The sequence below is a fragment of the Castanea sativa genome, chromosome 4 (genome assembly GCF_040712315.1).
Source record: "Castanea sativa cultivar Marrone di Chiusa Pesio chromosome 4, ASM4071231v1".
NCBI lineage: Eukaryota > Viridiplantae > Streptophyta > Magnoliopsida > Fagales > Fagaceae > Castanea > Castanea sativa.
This window is the reverse complement of record NC_134016.1, coordinates 38,868,049-38,886,600: the sequence shown is the minus strand read 5'-3', so window position 1 is coordinate 38,886,600 and position 18,552 is coordinate 38,868,049. Positions and strand designations below refer to the sequence as shown.

At 33.5% G+C, this 18,552-nt stretch overlaps 4 protein-coding genes across 4 annotated transcripts; all 4 read right to left on the bottom strand.

Annotated features, from left to right (window-relative positions):
- Nucleotides 1-3,140: 3,140 nt before the first annotated feature.
- Nucleotides 3,141-3,572, bottom strand: LOC142632862 (RNA polymerase II C-terminal domain phosphatase-like 4). The gene has a single exon (XM_075807183.1). The coding sequence runs from the start codon at nt 3,570-3,572 to the stop codon at nt 3,141-3,143; it is 432 nt and encodes a 143-aa protein (XP_075663298.1).
- Nucleotides 3,573-5,406: 1,834 nt separating this feature from the next.
- On the bottom strand, nt 5,407-6,573 carry LOC142632861 (RNA polymerase II C-terminal domain phosphatase-like 4). Its single transcript, XM_075807182.1, has one exon. It carries the CDS (start codon nt 6,571-6,573, stop codon nt 5,407-5,409), a length of 1,167 nt encoding a protein of 388 aa, XP_075663297.1.
- A 4,375-nt stretch (nt 6,574-10,948) lies between these two features.
- On the bottom strand, nt 10,949-12,094 carry LOC142632860 (RNA polymerase II C-terminal domain phosphatase-like 4). Its single transcript, XM_075807181.1, has one exon. The coding sequence runs from the start codon at nt 12,092-12,094 to the stop codon at nt 10,949-10,951; it is 1,146 nt and encodes a 381-aa protein (XP_075663296.1).
- A 3,857-nt stretch (nt 12,095-15,951) lies between these two features.
- Nucleotides 15,952-17,079, bottom strand: LOC142632859 (RNA polymerase II C-terminal domain phosphatase-like 4). The gene has a single exon (XM_075807180.1). The coding sequence runs from the start codon at nt 17,077-17,079 to the stop codon at nt 15,952-15,954; it is 1,128 nt and encodes a 375-aa protein (XP_075663295.1).
- Nucleotides 17,080-18,552: the final 1,473 nt, after the last annotated feature.

The following is an 18,552-nucleotide window of genomic DNA, read 5'->3' as shown; positions in this document are numbered from 1 at the left end:
GACCCCCACTCGCGTGGTGATGTACGAAACGTGTGGAGGGAGCTCTGGTTGGATCAAAACCCTATTTTTCTCCTCGGATGAGGAAAAATAAAGTTTTTAAGGGCTATTGTGGGGACTAAAAGGACCTAAGCAAGTATTTGGGCCTCGGGCTTAGTTGATGGGCTCTAGTTTATTTTAGACTAAAAGCCTCTTAGAACTGTAGCTCGGCCCGCGAGATGAGATCCCGAGGATTCGTCCGATGACGAATATCTCCTCGGACAGACCCACGATGACCCTGGGATTCGCCAAAAAGATCAAGGCAGGGTTACGTAAAAACCGTTGGTTAAAAGGGGGACTTAAGCGCCCTCCAGACGCAACGGTGTGAGGGAAATATCTTATGAAAATGCTGCTACCTCCACATTAAAGACCCTACACCTACCTTCCTGGCTGCATTAATGGGGAAATGACCCCTGGACAGTAGAATAAAAACTTTCTAGCTATTATATAAGAACTGGAAGAAGGTGGTGGAAAGAGGTCGGTGAGTTAGCAGAAAAAGAACTAAGAATTGTAATTCTGGCATAAAAGAGAAACTATACATAAATCGTCATCGGCTTACGTCCGAGGAGGTTCCTTGTCATATTTGTTTATTATTTGCAAAGATTGTGGCATTCTAGCCTGTTTGTCAAGTTTTCAACACCCCTAAACTAGATTTCAAATCCACACTCTACAAATCTTATTATTTAAGGCTCATTGGGCCTGAGACCATGTCTATCTTTGGGTCCAGGTGCAACTGTGCGCTTACACTTGTATATGAGTGTGACCCATTTTTTCTTTTTCTTTTTCTTTTTTTAATTTTTTTAATTTTCGAGATGAAAAGATTTACGGTTTATAGTATAAAACTATATAACCTTTAGATTAAACTTAATTACAATACCTTAAGTATACTTAGATTCTCTAATATTTTTTATTTATTTATAATTGTAATATTTTTTCACTTAAATTCAAACACCTATTGCATTAATTAATATTAATAAGATAAATAAATACACATTAATCAGTCAATCAATAAGCAAAGATCGTGTCATATGATGCTCTAATTTTGCATTTAGCATTTTTTTTTATCTTTATTCCTTAAGTTTTTTTAATATTATCTAAAAGTTTACATTAACTTATTTTTACTTTTATCTCATTAATTGCCTGAACTTGCACCCCACCTTTCTCTCTTCTTTAAGTCTTATATCATATGCATTATTTTAGTATTAAAAACAAAAGCAATAATAATAATAATAATAATAATATTATTATTATTATTATTATTATTATTATTATTATTATTATTATTAACTAACTAGATAAGGCTTGGAGAGAGATAGAGAGATATAAAAATGTTGTGGATTATTAAATGAAACACACTGTTTCACTATTACCAAAATAAATTATGACATTGGCCTCCCATCAAGCTAAAGAGAAATCTCAGGGGTTGTCACCTTTGTCACATTGGCCTCCCATTAAGCTGCTGAAATCCCTACGAGTAATTTAAAAAAAAAATTAGGGGCTTAAATATGATTTAAGTTTTGGTAGTTTGGTTGAATAGTTTTTGTTTTAGGTATAAAAGTAGAAAGAATATTTGATGCGCAATGTAAAGTCATACTCTACCATGATTTTAAATCATCTATAAGACATATACATACTCACTTGCCCACACCATGTCTTAATGTTGTATTATCAATGAGTGGAAGACAGTGAGAGAGTTCAGCATACTTTCATTTCATGATATGTAATCTGTGAACAAAACACAAATTAGTTGATTTTCATAGTCTTGTTACTTTTTTGCATTTATTTTTGGTTTCATGATTTTTTTTAAAGTAATCTTAACTTGAGAAGGTTACAAATGTGCAATGAAGGTACTAAAATAATTTTTAATATCTCAAAATGTATATGTTTCTTTACTATAATTTAGATTACATTTTCTTTATAATATGTACAACATTCTCCAAAACATCTTACATAAAATATCATAAAATTATCCATGCATCACACAGGTAATTACTGGTTAATATTAATAAGAAAAGAAATAGTAACCAAAATGTTTGAATTTAGTTGAGGTGTTATAATTGCTAGATCTAAGGTATTGTAACTTCTTCTTTTTTTGGCTGAATTGTAATAAAATAAGTTTTCTATCTAACAATGGCATAATTGGATATATTTAACAGGGTAGACTTATTTTGATTTCCATGGCCACATTCACAGAAAAAAAAATTTTGTGGATGTCAAAAAAGAAAAGGAGATAAATGAATCAGATCCTCATCACAGATAAATGATTACTATGGTTTTCGATAATCTAGATTATCGAAAACCATAGTAATCATTTATCCTCATCACAACTGAGGAAGAATTGAATACCTAGATATAGCAATTAACTACTTGAAATCAAGCTCTAAAACATAGAAGTTAGGAACCTAATATCTAGTTAATTGATTTGCCAAAAACACATAACAACAAAAAATTGGAAATTTTACGTTTGTTGTTAATATAAAGTGAAATTATATGATCTCAACTTCTAATTTTTTAGCTCAATCGGAAAATTTTTTTCAGATAGCCTTTGTAATGAATTGTAGCAAGCATGTAACCACTTTGGATGGACCAAAATAATTTCTTCCAGCTCTGCTTCCTGAAACTCCTCTACTGTGGCAAACAAAGTGACCACATGTGTGAAGGGGATTATTAACATATCCGTAGAACATTTGGCCCCTAACTCCTCTGCCATCAACCAGAGACGCAAATTTTAAGGCCTAAAATCTTGAGGGAATATATGTTTGAAGGATAATTTACACCCTTGGAGAACCCTACTTAGCTACGAGCTAGTATGAATCTAACATCTCTATACTCAAGACCACCTTCAAATTTTGGAGTAAAAAACATTCTTTGTATTCGTTTAATTCTTTTGAGAAGGGTGGCAAGAACCCCATTTGTCTCACGTTCATCAGTATGCAATGATGAAAGAGATACAATACTCCTATCACATCTAGAATCAAAGTAATGATACTTCTGAACACGAAACACGTTTGGTTTATCATCATCATCATATCTCCATACATTCTCGTTATCATCGAGAATAAGAACCATGCGTTAACGTTTGTGCCTTAGCACAAGATCAAGACTCATTTTTTCTGGGTCAAATATATGTACATCTCAAACATGGTACTTGCTTCTTCAAGAAAAGTTTGAACGTTAGGCCTCAACTTGGTCATCATCCCCAAACTTTTCAGAGAGATTATGCTATCATTGTACTTATTAGTATGTTTCATATCTTCTTCAGGGGTTTTCAGATGTCTCTTTTCCTTTGTTGTATGAAGCAACGTATTATCTAGATTAAGAACTAAAACAATCTTTTTATCATTCAACAATTTCTCTGAGTCTACCATCCGTATCCCAGCAATTTCATCATGGCTAAGCCACAAATCCTTATCAGTGTACTTGAATTCTTGACTCTCACAAACCATACAAGCATGGACACCCATGTTGCTAACTGAACTGGAATCCGGGTTATCTGATGAATCTTGTGGGAAGCTCATCTCGGACATGATCTTCATTGTGAATCTTCTAAGTTACTTTAGCCGAAGATTGTGTCTCTCTCTCTCTCAAGAATTGGGGCCATTCCACTTGATCGCATTCATCCAACCAGTTTGAATTTAAATACAAAGAGATACAGATAAGGACATATCCGGCCCGGCAGCCACATCAAATAGAAATCTTATGTTTGTAGAAATCTATCCTTAACCCTAATTAGTGATAAGTTGAATTGTTAAGGATAATCAGATTGTATCTTGTAACTATGAGTGTGACCCCTTTTTTCTTTTCTTTTCTTTTCTTTTATTTTTATTTTTATTTTTTATACTGGGAATTGGCAGGACCTATGGATTACGTTTTATGGACCAATTTATTATTATAAATTTTTTATACTATGAAAAAAGGTTTATGATTTATAGGGTATAAAAAATAAAATTACCTTTAGGTAAAACTTAGTTACTACAATAAAAGTACAGTACATTAGTCATTAGATTTTTTAATTAAATTCAACAACTAGTTACATTAACCAATTGAAAACAAATAATAACAAAGTGTTTTTTTTTATATATCTAGAGTTTCAACCGATGACTTCTGTTCCTGATGATAGCATTTTATCATTAAATCCAAATGTCAATCAGTTTTTGATGTAGGTAGAAATTGAATCTCAGATCTCTTATTCAATTATCAAAGACTTTATCAATTGAGTTAACTGAAACTCACAACAAAGTGTTTGAATTCAATTGAAGTATATAATGTAGTATTGTAATTAAGCCAAAATTGATCTTTTTATTTTTTGAGCTAATGTTATATAACAACCCCCCCCCCCCCCCCCCTCCCTTTGAATTGTAACCCTAGCTACCTTTGAGCTACCCGAGGACAACACCTTGTATATAGGACATCATGGGAGCTACAAAGTAATTCCTACACCCCTGGCTACATAAAAAATCTCATAAAGCCTAAGAAATACATGGAAGCCCAATAAGGCGTCAACCACTCACAAGTTCAAATCCGTTAAGTGCTATGAGCATTCCTATTTAAAGAATGCAAAATGTACTTTTATCTATTTTAAATGTTTCTGTAGCATCAAATTTACAAAAAAAGAGTATGAAATCCGGTTATGCAAAATGCAAAAAAATTATTTTGCAGTTGTTACAGTAACATCTCTAAATAGATACCCACTTGTAGCAACATCAGATTGAGTAAGGCATGCAGAGAGTGCCATGGTTAAAGGGCACGTTAGGATTAATTTGTATGCACACAGTGCTTGGGCTGGTTCAATTAACAAGCAAGTAATTTGGGTTGGGGTGCATGGGATTAAAGTGAACTACATATCACCTTAATTATGTGATTACTAAGTTTATGACATGCCATGCGCTTTGGATTGATGGATGCCGAGCAAGTTGAAAAACTTTATGAGCCACATTTAGTATTCAAGATCGATCACTTATACCTCCTAATGTTAGACTAACATGGCTAAATATTCTTCCACTCCTACAATACAAGTAATTGCAGATACAAAATAAGTTTTCATCTAACAAATAGTACCAATAGCATAATTTGGATATATTCAGAATCGTTTCAATTTCCAAGGCCACATTCACATAAGAAATTGTAGACATCAACAAGGAGATAAACCACAGTAACTATGTCTCCTCATCACAATTGAGGAAGAATTCAATACCTCACGTAGCATTAACTACTTAAAATGAGGCTCTAAAAATTATAACTAAAGAACCCTGAATTTCTTTGTCTAGGAAAAAAACCCTATTTCACCAACTGCAAAGAACTTTTAACCAAAAAAAAAAAAAAAAATGAAAATTATACCTGTTCTGTTAATAGAAGTGAACAAAGATCATCTCAACTTGAATATTTCGGCTTAATCAGATACTTTTTTTCAGAGACCCTTTCTGATGCAATGTAGCAAGCACGTAACCACTTTGGATGGACCAAAATAATTTCTTCCCTCTCTGCCTCCTGAAACTCCTCCGCTGTGGCAAACCAAGTGACCACATGTGTGATGGGATTTATCAAATTATCCATAGAAACTTTGGCCCCTAACTCCTCTGCCATCAACCAGAGACGCGAATTTTCGGGCCTAAAATCAGAAGGGAAAATATGTTTGAAGGATATTGTACACCCTTGGAGAACACTAAGGCGATCAAGTATGTCTCTAACATCTCTATCCTGAAGTCCACCTTCAAATTTTGGGTTGAAAAACAGTCTGTGTATTAGTCTAAGTTGTTGAAGAACGGTGGTGAGCTTACCAGTGGTCTCACCTTCATCAGTGCCCAATGCAGAAAGAGATACAACACTCCAGTCATCGTCTGAATCAAAGTAATGATACTTCTTAATATGAATCAAGTTTAATTCATGCTCACTCCACACGCTTATGGTATCATCAATAATAAGAACCATGCGTTCCTCCCTTAGCACATGATCAAGATTCTTTTCGCTTGTTTCAATTAAATCTTCACGTGTAATGATTGACTTGAAGTAAACGCTTTCAGGGTCAAGAAGCTCAGCAATTTGTAACGCATAACTTCGTGTACTCATTGTACACATGTAAATCTCAAACATAGTACTTGCTTCTTGCAGAAAAGTGTGAACGGAAGGTCTCAACTTGACCATTATCATTTCCCAAGGTTGACTCAGACGGAACAGGCTATCCTTTAAGTTGTTTTGCAAGAGTTCTTGAGGGGTTCTCAAGTATCTTTCTTTTGTTGTTGAATGAATCAGAGTTTGATCTAGATCAAGAACCAAGACCATCTTCTTATCTTGTAACAATTTCACAGACTCTACCTTCCGAATCCGATCCATTTCATCTTTGGTAACCCACAACAACCGCATACCCTCATGAAAGTACTTGATTGCCAGCCTCTTACAGCTGACACACTTTCCTCTAAAAACACGTAGATGTGCACAATTCTCCCCTGTATTTTCTTCTGGTGTATCATCATTGTCGTCATCGACATCCACGTTGATGGATGAATCTTGTGGAAAATCCTTCTCGGAAATTATCTTCATGGTGAATCTTGGAAGTTTCTTTAGCAAAAGATAGTGACAAGACAACCCCTCTCTCTCTCTCTCTCTCTCTCTCTCTCTCTCTCTCTTATTTGTGTATAACGAATAATAACTGAAAAATGGGTTCACTTTTTTTTGGGAACGCTATCTCAGAAAAACAAGCTAAAGGAAGCACACTCAGATCAACATATATAGATGCAGTTTGAATTATACTGCATAAGCTGCAATCGTTTAGTTAGTCCGTGTACTTGTGCTACTTGTCGTATTTCCTATGTAATATTGGTTAGCAAAGTTAGTTGTGACACGTGCAGTGCACGTGGGTGATATGTCTAGCTGTAGTCATCTTACAGGTTAGCTATCTAATTAATTCTGTTATTAGTTAGTTATTCTTTCCGTTGGTTAGATTTACGGGTACACAATTGTGGACATTTCACATCTTCTAATTTTTAAATCCACTTCTATATATTAAAATATGGATATTCCTACACCAATTGAAAATATGTGTGTGAAATATGTGTGAAATAGCCAATACGTATTAGAGTGAAAAAAATATTTTCCCAAATAGTAAATAACATTTTTAATTAAACCGTTGAGCTGGCTCATACTTTATTGTGTATAGGCTACAATTTAAACCAATACTACACAAATTGTATTATCTTTCTCAAGTAGAACTAGTTTAAAAGGAATTATATATTTGGATTTAATTGAAAAATTTAAGGTATAAAACTAAAGAACCTGTACATAAGTTTTATCCATTAGTTCTATCATGTATAAAAATCTCATAGAGACTACAATATATATATATATATATATATATATATATATATATATATATATATATATATATTTCAAAGCCCAATAACTACTCATAAACACAAGTCTATGCAATGCTAATTTCCAAATGTAAATAATGGTCTTCCTTTTACTCTATAAAAAATTTCATGTCATTGTGAGAAACTTTACCACCTAGATTAAGAGTTTTATATTTGGAGTTGCCACTTGATTATTTAAGGAATTTTTTAAGAAAACCGAAAATTAATAAAAATACAATTTTATTTGAATAAGAATAAAAACTACATGTCTTTAATGAAAATACATTTAAACAAATAATTATATGGTTTATTTTCCTAATTATAATTTAAAGAAAAAATTTTATATATATATATATATATATATATAAACTAATTTTAAGAACATAAATTTACTTTGGAAAATAACTAATCAAGAACCCAAAATCTAATCTTATAGCCTCTCACAAGATGTGAAGGGTTTACGCACTCATTTTACCTTTTTTCGAATGTCAAACTTCTAAAATTTAATGGTTATATATAGCATGCAACAGTCTAATAAACAGACAATCTATTTCATGCCATCATTATGCAAAATATCATTAAAGAGAGCTTCAACATTCATAAACAAGAATCATGTTCGTCATACTATCATGTTTGTCATGAAATTACTTTTCATACCAGAATCACAGATAATTACATTCCAATTTGGTCCAACCATGTTCATCACATATCATCTCATCATACCATATTTCATCATGTCAGGTTCATAATCTAACTATATATTCATTATCATCAAATCCAAACATGTTGTATGCATAAAATTAAATAATGCAAAAATGTTAGGGTGCTATATCCACCTTCACTACCTCTTGTAAAGAAACAAGTGGTGGATTATCTTCAAGGATGGATGAAGCTATACAGAAGATGGTGTTGCTACTTCCTCTATTACCAAATCACAAGCTCTTTCCCTATCTTTTAATGAAAGAATTGTGCCTTCACCACCTCATGATGATTTGGAGGGATTTCAATCTGACCCAATTCAGAACTTTTTTCATTTTATGTTCGAGATGATCTTGATGTGTCTTGAAACTAATGAATTTGAGGAGTTGATGATGGGTTGAAGGTTGAATTTCTTGAAATTTAGATGAACACAAAGCTAGGATGAGAACTAGAACGTGTTTTTAGTGACTTTTCGATTCATGTGGTTAAAGCTTTATGTTCGATGAAACTTGTGGTTTATGTAATAAGAAAATGATGCTATGAAGATGGTGTTTTACTAACCTAAGGGTCCTTAGGGTCGTGGGTTTTAATACGTACCCTAACACAGAGAAAGCTTCAGGTTTTCTATTCGCAAAATTACTCATTGCAAAATCTGATGTTATGTTTTTTGTTGGTTCTTGCCTTATATATAGATGGAAGAGGTCTCAAAGACTTAAGACTTTGATATAAACTCTTCCACCTCATACTTATCCAAAAAAATGGTAAGAACGAAAAACAAAATATTGAGCAACATGGTCAAAATCAGGCTTCAAAAGCTCAGAGAGTATCAATTTCCTCATTTTGTCTGCCTATCGGAATACTAATTTTGAGTTAAAGCATTCCAATTTGACATATAGTTAACCCTTTCATCTCAAACGTTTTTTTGCTCAAGTTCTCCAAAAATTTATAAGGAGTTTCATTATATTATTATTCAAATATATTATAATTTTTTGTTTTATAAGAAAAAAAATTGGTCTTACACAATTTCTTTTTCACGATATGTATAACCTAAATTTTTTTTTCAAAGTTTTACTATTTATTTTATTGTTCAATTTTATTTTTTAAGTTTAAGTTTAAGCCCTCCACAACCAACCCTGTCCTTGATGATCGGTAGGATGTTTCATTAGGGATGAGTGATTCAGAGCCTTTTGGTAATTTGATGACAAGGAGGACCAGAGACAGATTGTATGTTGTTCACCAGAGAAGACTTATAGTTGCTTGGTCATAAGTCATAAAATATTGGAGCACTACCAAATGTTTCAAATCAAGTAGAGCTCACTCGGTGAAGTTGGATGGCGAATTTTAATTTTCAATGCTAATTGATTTGATACAAGACTACATAAAGTTTTACAAAAATTAATTATTAGTTTCTTTCTGAATATAGTGATGAAGTGATCTATTTTTTTACATTCATAATAGATTTTATTAATTAAATTCAATATGGGATATACCATGCATACGAAAGGAATGAGCACCACATTACAATGCTCAACGCCCAATAAATTTCCATTAGATTGAGTTCAGTTATACCACCTGGAGCAGTTGGTGTGGAGCAGTTGGTACGAACACCAGGATTTCTTTTACCTTGGGATTGTTTCACATTTTCCATACAAGAATACCATTTATTAATTGTTGGAATTATGGTTTCAGATTTTTTTCATATTTTTAATATTGGGTAAAATAAAGTCAACACCCTTAAAGTTTAAACTAATATAAGTCAAATTTAAGACCAACTTAGTCCCTAAATTGTTGTTCATTCTTCTCCTCTATTTCTCTATCGGTGATTAAAGATAAGTTTACCAGTTTTGAAATATCTTGAACTTGATCATCAATAACTCAAACCTCATGAATGTTAATTGTATTTCACCCTTTTAATATTAATTGACTTGGGATTATGCATCCATTGTTCAAAAACATTACATGCAAGCCTAGCCTCAGATATTGGAAAACTTGCCATGTGCTGAATTGAACTGGCCAGGTGCTTTAGTCCTCTAGAAAGTCCCCTAAATTTATGATATCAGCTTGAGTAAGGCATGCAATGAGTGCCATAGTCAAGGGCACGTTAGGATTAATTTGTGTGAACGCAGTGTTTGGGCTGTTTCTTTTGACAAACAAGCAGATTAGAGTGGTGGGGTGCAAGGAATTACAGTGAACTACATATATATAACGTCGTAAGTGATTATTAAGCCTATAAAGCTATAAATTGTGTTTGGGGTGTACTAAATATGATCGTATGTGATTAACAAGTCTATGGCATGACATGCGCTTGGGATCAATCGTTGCAGAGCAAGTTTAAAAAATTTATGAGCCACACTAAGTATTGAAAGAAAAACAAGTGGCCAATGCAGTGCTGTTTCTTGCATAGGATGATATACTGAGCATAACGTAGTAATGGTGCATTGTGGCTTCTATTCTATGTATTTTAAACTATGATTCAAGATCAGTTTTACCAAATAGTAGATGAAACTAATCATGTAATTGTTGATACAAAATAAGGTTTCCATCTAACAAATAGTAACTACAGCATATATTTCAACAGGGTAGAATCGTTTCAATTTACAAGGCCACACTCATATAAGAAACTGTAGATATCAACAAGGAGATAAACCACTGTAACAATTTCTCCTCATCACAATTGAGGAAGAATTCAATACCTCACGTCGCATTAACTACTTAAAATCAAGCTCTAACAATTAAAAGTAAAGAACCTTTAATTTCTTTGTCTAGGAAAAAACCCTATTTCACTAACTGCAAGAAACATTTAACAGCAAAAAAATGGAACTTATACCTGTGCTGTTAATTGAACTGAACAAAGATCATCTCAACTTCTAAACTTTCGGCTTAATCAGATAATCTTTTTCAGATACCCTTTCCAATGCTTTGTAGCATGCACGTAACCACTTTGGACGGACCAAAATAATTTCTTCCATCTTGGCCTCCTCAAACTCTTCCGCTGTGGCAAACCAAGTGACCACATGTGTGACGGCGTTTATCAAATTATCCATAGAAATTTTGGCCCCTAACTCCTCTGCCATCAACCAGAGACGCGAATTTTCGGGCCTAAAATCAGAAGGGAAAATATGTTTGAAGGATAATGTACACCCTTGGAGAACCCTAAGGCGATTAAGTATGTCTCTAACATCTCTATCCTGAAGACCACCTTCAAATTTTGGGTTGAAAAACAGTCTGTGTATTAGTTTAAGTTGTTGAAGAACGGTGGTGAGCGCACCCGTGGTCTCACCCTCATCAGTGCCCAATGCAGAAAGAGATACGACACTCCAGTCATGATTTGAATCAAAGTAACGATACTTCTTAACAGGAATCAAGTTTGATTCATGCTTACTCCACACACTCACGGTATCATCAAGAATAAGAACCATGCGTTCCTCCTTTAACACAAGATCAAGACTCTTTTCGTCAATTTCAAGTAAATCTTCACGTGCAATGATTCTTGATGACATGAAGTAAACACTTTCAGGGTCAAGAAACTCAGTCGCTTTCAACGCATAACTTCTTGTACTTGTTGTGCACATATAAATCTCGAACATGGTACTTGCTTCTTTCAGAAAAGTATGAACAGAAGGTCTCAACTTGAGCATCATCCTTTCCCAAGGTCGGCTCAGACGGAATAGGCCATCCCTTAACTCATGTTGCAGGAGTTCTTGAGGGCTTTTCAGATATTTTTCTTGTTCTGTTGTGTGAACCAGAGTTTGATCTAGATCAAGAACCAAAACCATCTTCTTATCTTGTAACAATTTTGCTGACTCTACCTTCCGAATCCGATCCATTTCATCTTTGCTATGCCACAACCACATACCCTGATGAACGTACTTCAATGCTACCGTCTCACAGCTCACACACTTTCCTCTAAAAACACATGGATGTAGACAAGTCTTCTCAGTATTTTCTTCAGGTGTATCATCGAAGTCTTCATAGTCATCTTGTGGAAATCCCCTCTCGGAAATTATCTTCATGGTGAATCTTGGAAGTTTATTTAGCAAAAGATAGTGACAAGACAACCTCTCTCTCTCTCTCTCTCTCTCTCTCTCTCTCTTAACGAATAATAACTGAAACGTCTGGAGTGTGTTGTGGTTTAATTAGAGAACCAAAAATTCACTCTTATGTACTTTTTTAAGTCCTATATATTTGGAATGGGTTCTTTTACTTATAAGAAAGAGAGGTCTTACGTCTACAATATTTTTACAACAATTTTACAACAAATCATAGGTAGTTAATTATTATAAGTTCAAAATTGAATCTAATACTAAAATTACTTAATTTCCCCAACAATAATAACCAGTAACAATCTGCCACGTAGGATTTTTTGTAAAAATGTTGTGGACATATCATTTCTCTAAGAAGAATGGGTTCATTCTCTATCTCAGAAGAGCAGGCTATAGGAAGCGCACACAGATCAACATAGATGCAGTTTGAATTATACTGCATAAACTGCAATCGTTTAGTTACATTGTTTACTTGGGCTACTTGTCGTATTTCCTATGCAAAGTTTGTTGTGTCACGTGCAGTGCACGTGGGTTATTAATCCAGTTGTAGTCATCTTATAGGATAGCTATCTAACTAATTCTGTTAAGTTGGTTGGATTCTTTGTTTAGTTTATTTTTGCTGAAAAGAAAGATCTTATTGAAAGCAAGAAACAAGCCTACAAACAAAAATGCTAAACTGGCCTCAACCCTTTGAATATCGCTAACATAGGGGGGGAAGTTGCACAAGTCAAAAGAATTAGCAGCACCTTTCGCTAAGATCAAGTGTAGATTCTCTGTTTTAGTTGTATATATAAAACAGAGGCCAATGTATTTATTTAATTCATTAATGAATTTTATCCAATTCATTAGATGTTGATTCTCAATTTCCGTTTTCTTAATTCTTTGTAGAATTTATTGAGGCTGGACAATTATGGAGTTTCGTTTGAAGAAATTAAATCCTGTATATGACCTTTTTTTCTTTTTTCTTTTTTTTTATTCTTGAACCTCTAGGCTTCAAGTGGGGCTGCCTTTGCTAGAGGCTACTTGGACCTATGGAATAAATTTTCATTCACCGATGAATTACCCTTTTTTCTACTATGTACTCATTAGATCTATAGATTATACTGAGACTACCATTTATGGGTACATATTTATGGACATTTCATATCCACTATTTAACATCTCTTTTTTCACATTCCTTTTTTGTGTTAAAACGTGGACATTTTCATATCAATTATAGATATGTGTGTGAAATAGTAGAAGTAAACCAAATTCTAAAACTTATCATATATTATTCTTTTGAATAGACCCCGCTTTAGCAATGATCATGTCATCAGTATACCAAACATAGCCGATCCTCCTTTCTTTTTTCATAAAGGAAGAATTGATTTGCAAATCAAGTTGATGTGGAAAAATTTTCTTTAGCATGTGAGAGAGGGGCTGCCTCGAGCGATGATTTTCAGGCGATTTGAATAAGAATGCCCCTTTTTGTCTAAGATTGGAGTTTGGAGGAAAGCGAAATGAGATCACAGAAGGATGCATTTTCCTCACCTAGATAGGATTGTGTGAAACCATATTTTTCCCAACAATAAATAATCTTTTCAATCAGATGAGCAACTTGAGCTTATTGTTACTGTCTATGGGTATGATTTAGACCAATACTAAAAAAATAGTATTAATTTTTACAAGTAGAATTAAATTCAAAGCAAATATGTGTTAGGATTTAGTTGAGAAATCTAAGATATAGCACTTAATAAAGCCGTACTTAAGTTTTATCCATTAGTTTTGTCACCAAAAAAAAAAAAAAAAAAAAAAAAAAAAAAAAACCTAGGAAAAAACAAATGATTAAATTAGCTGCTTTGACTGTAGCATTCCCGGCATTGTTTTTATATATACATTATTTTTAAAGTAAATTCTTCAGCTTCAACAAAGTAAAAAACAAAGGATGAATTCCACAGAGACTAGAATATATTTCAAAGCCCAATAAGTGCTCACAAGCCAAGTCTTTGCAATGCTAATTTCCAAATGAAAATAATGGTCTCCAATGTATTCTAAGAAAAATTTTATCATAGTGAAAAACACAACCTAGACAAGAGTCAACATTGAGTTCTCAAAATGTATACTCAATATAAAAATAAATGTATACTCAATTTATTTTTGGAGTCAGCACTTGATTATTTTAGGAAAAATTTAAGAATACAATTTTATTTGTGTGACTTTTCAGTTCATGTTGTTAAAGGTTTTTGTCTGATGAAAATAGTGCTATATATAATGAGAAAATGATGCTACAAAGATGGAAAATTGATGGTTTACCAGCATAAGGGTCGGTGCTTTTGCAAAGACTAATGATGCTCCCACACACAAATTTTCAGGTTTTCTGCATGCAAAATGTGGTCTCTCTTCGCAAAATTTGATGGAAGAGATTATTCATTGATGGAAGAGAACAAAGACTTCTGGGATTATTGTTTCAGATTTATTATTATTATTATTATTATTATTTTAATGTTCGTTTAAATTATAAGTTGACATATTGAATTGAAAATCTGGTATTGTTATTAAAAAGAGGCTCTAGGAATTGTTTGGGACATCTACAGGTTCTACATTAGATTATGCATCCATAGTTTGAAAACACTACGTGCAAGACTAGCCTCAGATATTGGCAAACTTGCCATGTGCTGAATTGAACAGGCTACGGGCTCAATTCCTCTAGAAAGTCGCCCAAAATTATAATTTTAGCATTGCAAATCAGTCATTTTCATTTTTTTTTAATTGATGATCACTATTAAATAAAGTATTAGGATGATTTATTTAGTTGTAATGACCTCCATTGCCAATGAATTTTTTTGTGTTAGCATGTTATGGCCCAAGTGGCCCAAACCAATTGTAAGTTTATGTATTTGTAGAACAAGCATATTAACTTTAACTTAGTTTATGGTTAGTTCATGTACTTGTCAAGGGCTTTCTTACTATAGACATAAGCAGTTAGACCGAATTACATAAACCTTTATGTGTGCTCTCTATTTTATACTTCTAATTACCATGCAATCATCATACACAATTACATAGCAACTTCAACATTTCGGAAAGACTTCATTGACAATAGTCTTTGGAGAAGTAACCTAACACACCAATTCACTGCCTGTAATTCTTTGAGGAGACTGCAATCGCATTAGGTAGCCGGCACCTCATTCAGGAATAAGACACACAATTCTTGGCCCACTTGAGGTGAACTACATATCATCGTATGTGATTACTAAGCCTATGACATGCCATGCTCTTGAGATCGATGGATGCTGTTTCTTGCATATGATGATTCACTGGGCATAACCTAGTGGTGGTGCATTGTGGCTTCTATTCTCTGTTTATTAACTTTTGGTGATAGTAAACACTTTTTGCTTCCATTCTCTATGTATGTTAAACTATGAATCAAGATCAGTTTTTCCACTTAATGTTAGACTAAAATAACTAAATTTTCTTCCACTCCTACAATTCATGTAATTGCAGACACAAAATAAGTTTCCATCAAACAAATAGCAACAATAGCATATATTCAACAGGGTAGAATCGTTTCAATTTTCAAGGCCACATTCACATAAGAAATTGTAGACATCAGCAAGGAGATAAACCACTGTAACTATGTTTCCTCATCACAATTGAGGAAGAATTCAATTCCTCAAGTAGATTTGACAAGTTAAAATCAAGCTCTAAAGATTAAAAGTAAAGAACCCTGAATTTCTTTGCCTAGGGGAAAACAAACCCTATTTCGCCAACTGCAAAGAACATTTAACAACAAAAAACTGGAAATTAGACGTGCTGCTAATAGAAGTGAACAAAGATCATCTCAAATTCTAATCTTTCGGCTTAATCAGAAAATCTTTTTCAGATACCCTACTGACTGCATAGTAGCAAGCACGTAGCCACTTTGGATGGACCAAAATAATTCCTTCCAGCTCTGCCTCCTGAAACTCCTCCGCTGTGGCAAACCAAGTGACCACATGTGTGATGGGGTTTATCAAATTATCCATAGAAAATGTGGCCCCTAACTCCGCTGCCATCAACCAGAGACGCGAATTTTCAGGCCTAAAATCGGGAGTGAAAATATGTTTGAAGGATAATACACACCCTCGGAGAACGTCACGGCGAGCAAATATGTATCTCACATCTCTATACTGAAGACCGGCTTCAAATTTTGGGTTGAAAAACAGTCTGTGGATTACTTTAAGTCTTTGGAGAAGGGTGATGAGTGGGCCAGCGTACTCAACTTCATCAGCACTCCAGCTATCAGGATCTGAATCAAAGAAACGATACCTCTTGATATGAATCAAGTTGAATGGATGCTTACTCCACACACTCTTGGTATCATCAAGAATAAGAACCATGCGTTCCTCTCCTAGCACAAGATCAAGAGTCTTTTCGTCTGTTTCCAGTAAATCTTCCCGTGCAATGATTCTTGATGACTTGAAGTAAACATTTTCAGGGTCAAGAAATTCAGCCACTTGCAACGCATAACTTCGTGTACACATTGTGCACACATAAATCTCAAACATGGTACTCGCTGCTCTCAGAAAAGTGTGAACAAAAGGTCTCAACTTGACCATCATCATTCCCCAAGGTCGACTCACACAGAATAGGCTATCCCTTAAGTTATGTTGCAAGAGTTCTTGAGGGTTTCTCAGATATTTTTCTTGTTCTGTTGAATGAATCAGAGTTTGATCTAGATCAAGAACCAAAACCATCTTCTTATCTTCTAACAATTTCGCTGACTCTACCTTCGGAATCCGATCCATTTCTTCTTTGTTAAGCCACAACCACATACCCTGATGAACGTACTTCAATGCTACCCTCTCACAGCTCACACACTTTCCTCTAATAACACATAGATGTGCACAAGTCTCCTCAGTATTTTCTTCAGGGGTGTCATCAAAGTCGTCATAGTGATCATCTTGTGGAAAATCCCTCTCGGAAATTATCTTCATGGTGAATCTTGGAAGTTTCTTTAGCAAAAGATAGTGACAAGACAACCCCTCTCTCTCTCTCTCTCTCTCTTGTAACGAAACGAATAATAAATGTATACTTCTGGACAGTGTGATAGTTTAGAGAACCAAAAACGCACTCTTATATACTTTTTTTTTCTCCTGTATACTTAGAGGGGGTTTTGGATTCAACTTATCCCTGCGTTTCAGCGTTTCAGCATTTTCAGCTCTTTTTTTTTTTTTTTTTTTTTTTTTTTTTTTTTTTTTTTTTTTTTTTTTCAGCCGTAGTTATTGACTAATTTCTATGAACAGTGCATTCGTGCACTGTTCACTTCTACAAATTTCACTTTTCAAATAACTTTTTCATTAAAAATGGGCCCTACGATCTATTCACACATTTAAAAATTATTTTCTACAGTGTTTTCAGTTTTTAGTTTTCGAGCTTTTTAGTTTTCAGTTTTTAGAATTGATTCATTTACCGATAAGAAAAATGGGTTTATTCTATAATTGAGATTAAATATTTAAATTATTTCTTTTAATTTTACTTTTATATTGGAAATGGTGGAAAAACTGCAAGGAGACCTTATTTTAGACTGCACGCACACATCAACATAGATTCAGTTTGAATTAAACTGCAATCGTTTAGTTAGTCGGTGTACTTGGGCTACTTGTCGTTTTTACTATGTTATATTTATATTTTAGCAAAGTTAGTTGTGTCACGTGCAGTGTACGTGGGTGTTTAATCCAGCTGTATTTATCTCATAGGTTATTAACTATCTAACTAATTCTGTTAAAGTAATGTTAGAATACAAACTTTCTACAAAATTTTTTACAAACTATTAATGTGGTGATCAACATGTCTTTTTTAATTATGTTTTATATATCTCTTCTCTTTTGTGTTCTTAACTCTTTTTTCTTCTTCTTTCTCTAATTGGACCTCCCTAATCTATCTTAAAATCACTAGACAATCTCTTGTCGTAACCCACCTCTCTCCTATTTCTCTTCTTACTTAGTATTTCTTATAATAAAATATTAGTCTCAAACTCTTCTTAAAACGATGCGATTATTTTCTAACAAAATATAATTGTTATAATATATTAGATTTTTTAAATTAATCTATCTATATTTCTCATTTGAAAGTGTTTTAAATTTTGCAATTTTTTTCAAGGAAATATTATGATTGCTCGAATGCTCCGAAATGGACCAAAATGGAGCAAACTAGACCAAATTGAATTAAAATGGACTGAATGGAGCAAACTGAACCGAAGTAGTCTAAAGTGAACTAAAGGAACCTAAATGCTACATTGATATGGTTCAAGAGGAGCATATCAATAATAATTATTATGTTTCAGATTTTAGATATTATAGATATAGATGGATAACACCCCATATTCATTTAAATTAAATTTCCATACAAATGAATGAGGTTAGACAAGTATAATGTTTGTGATTGAAGAAAATTTTGGTTTTCTTTTT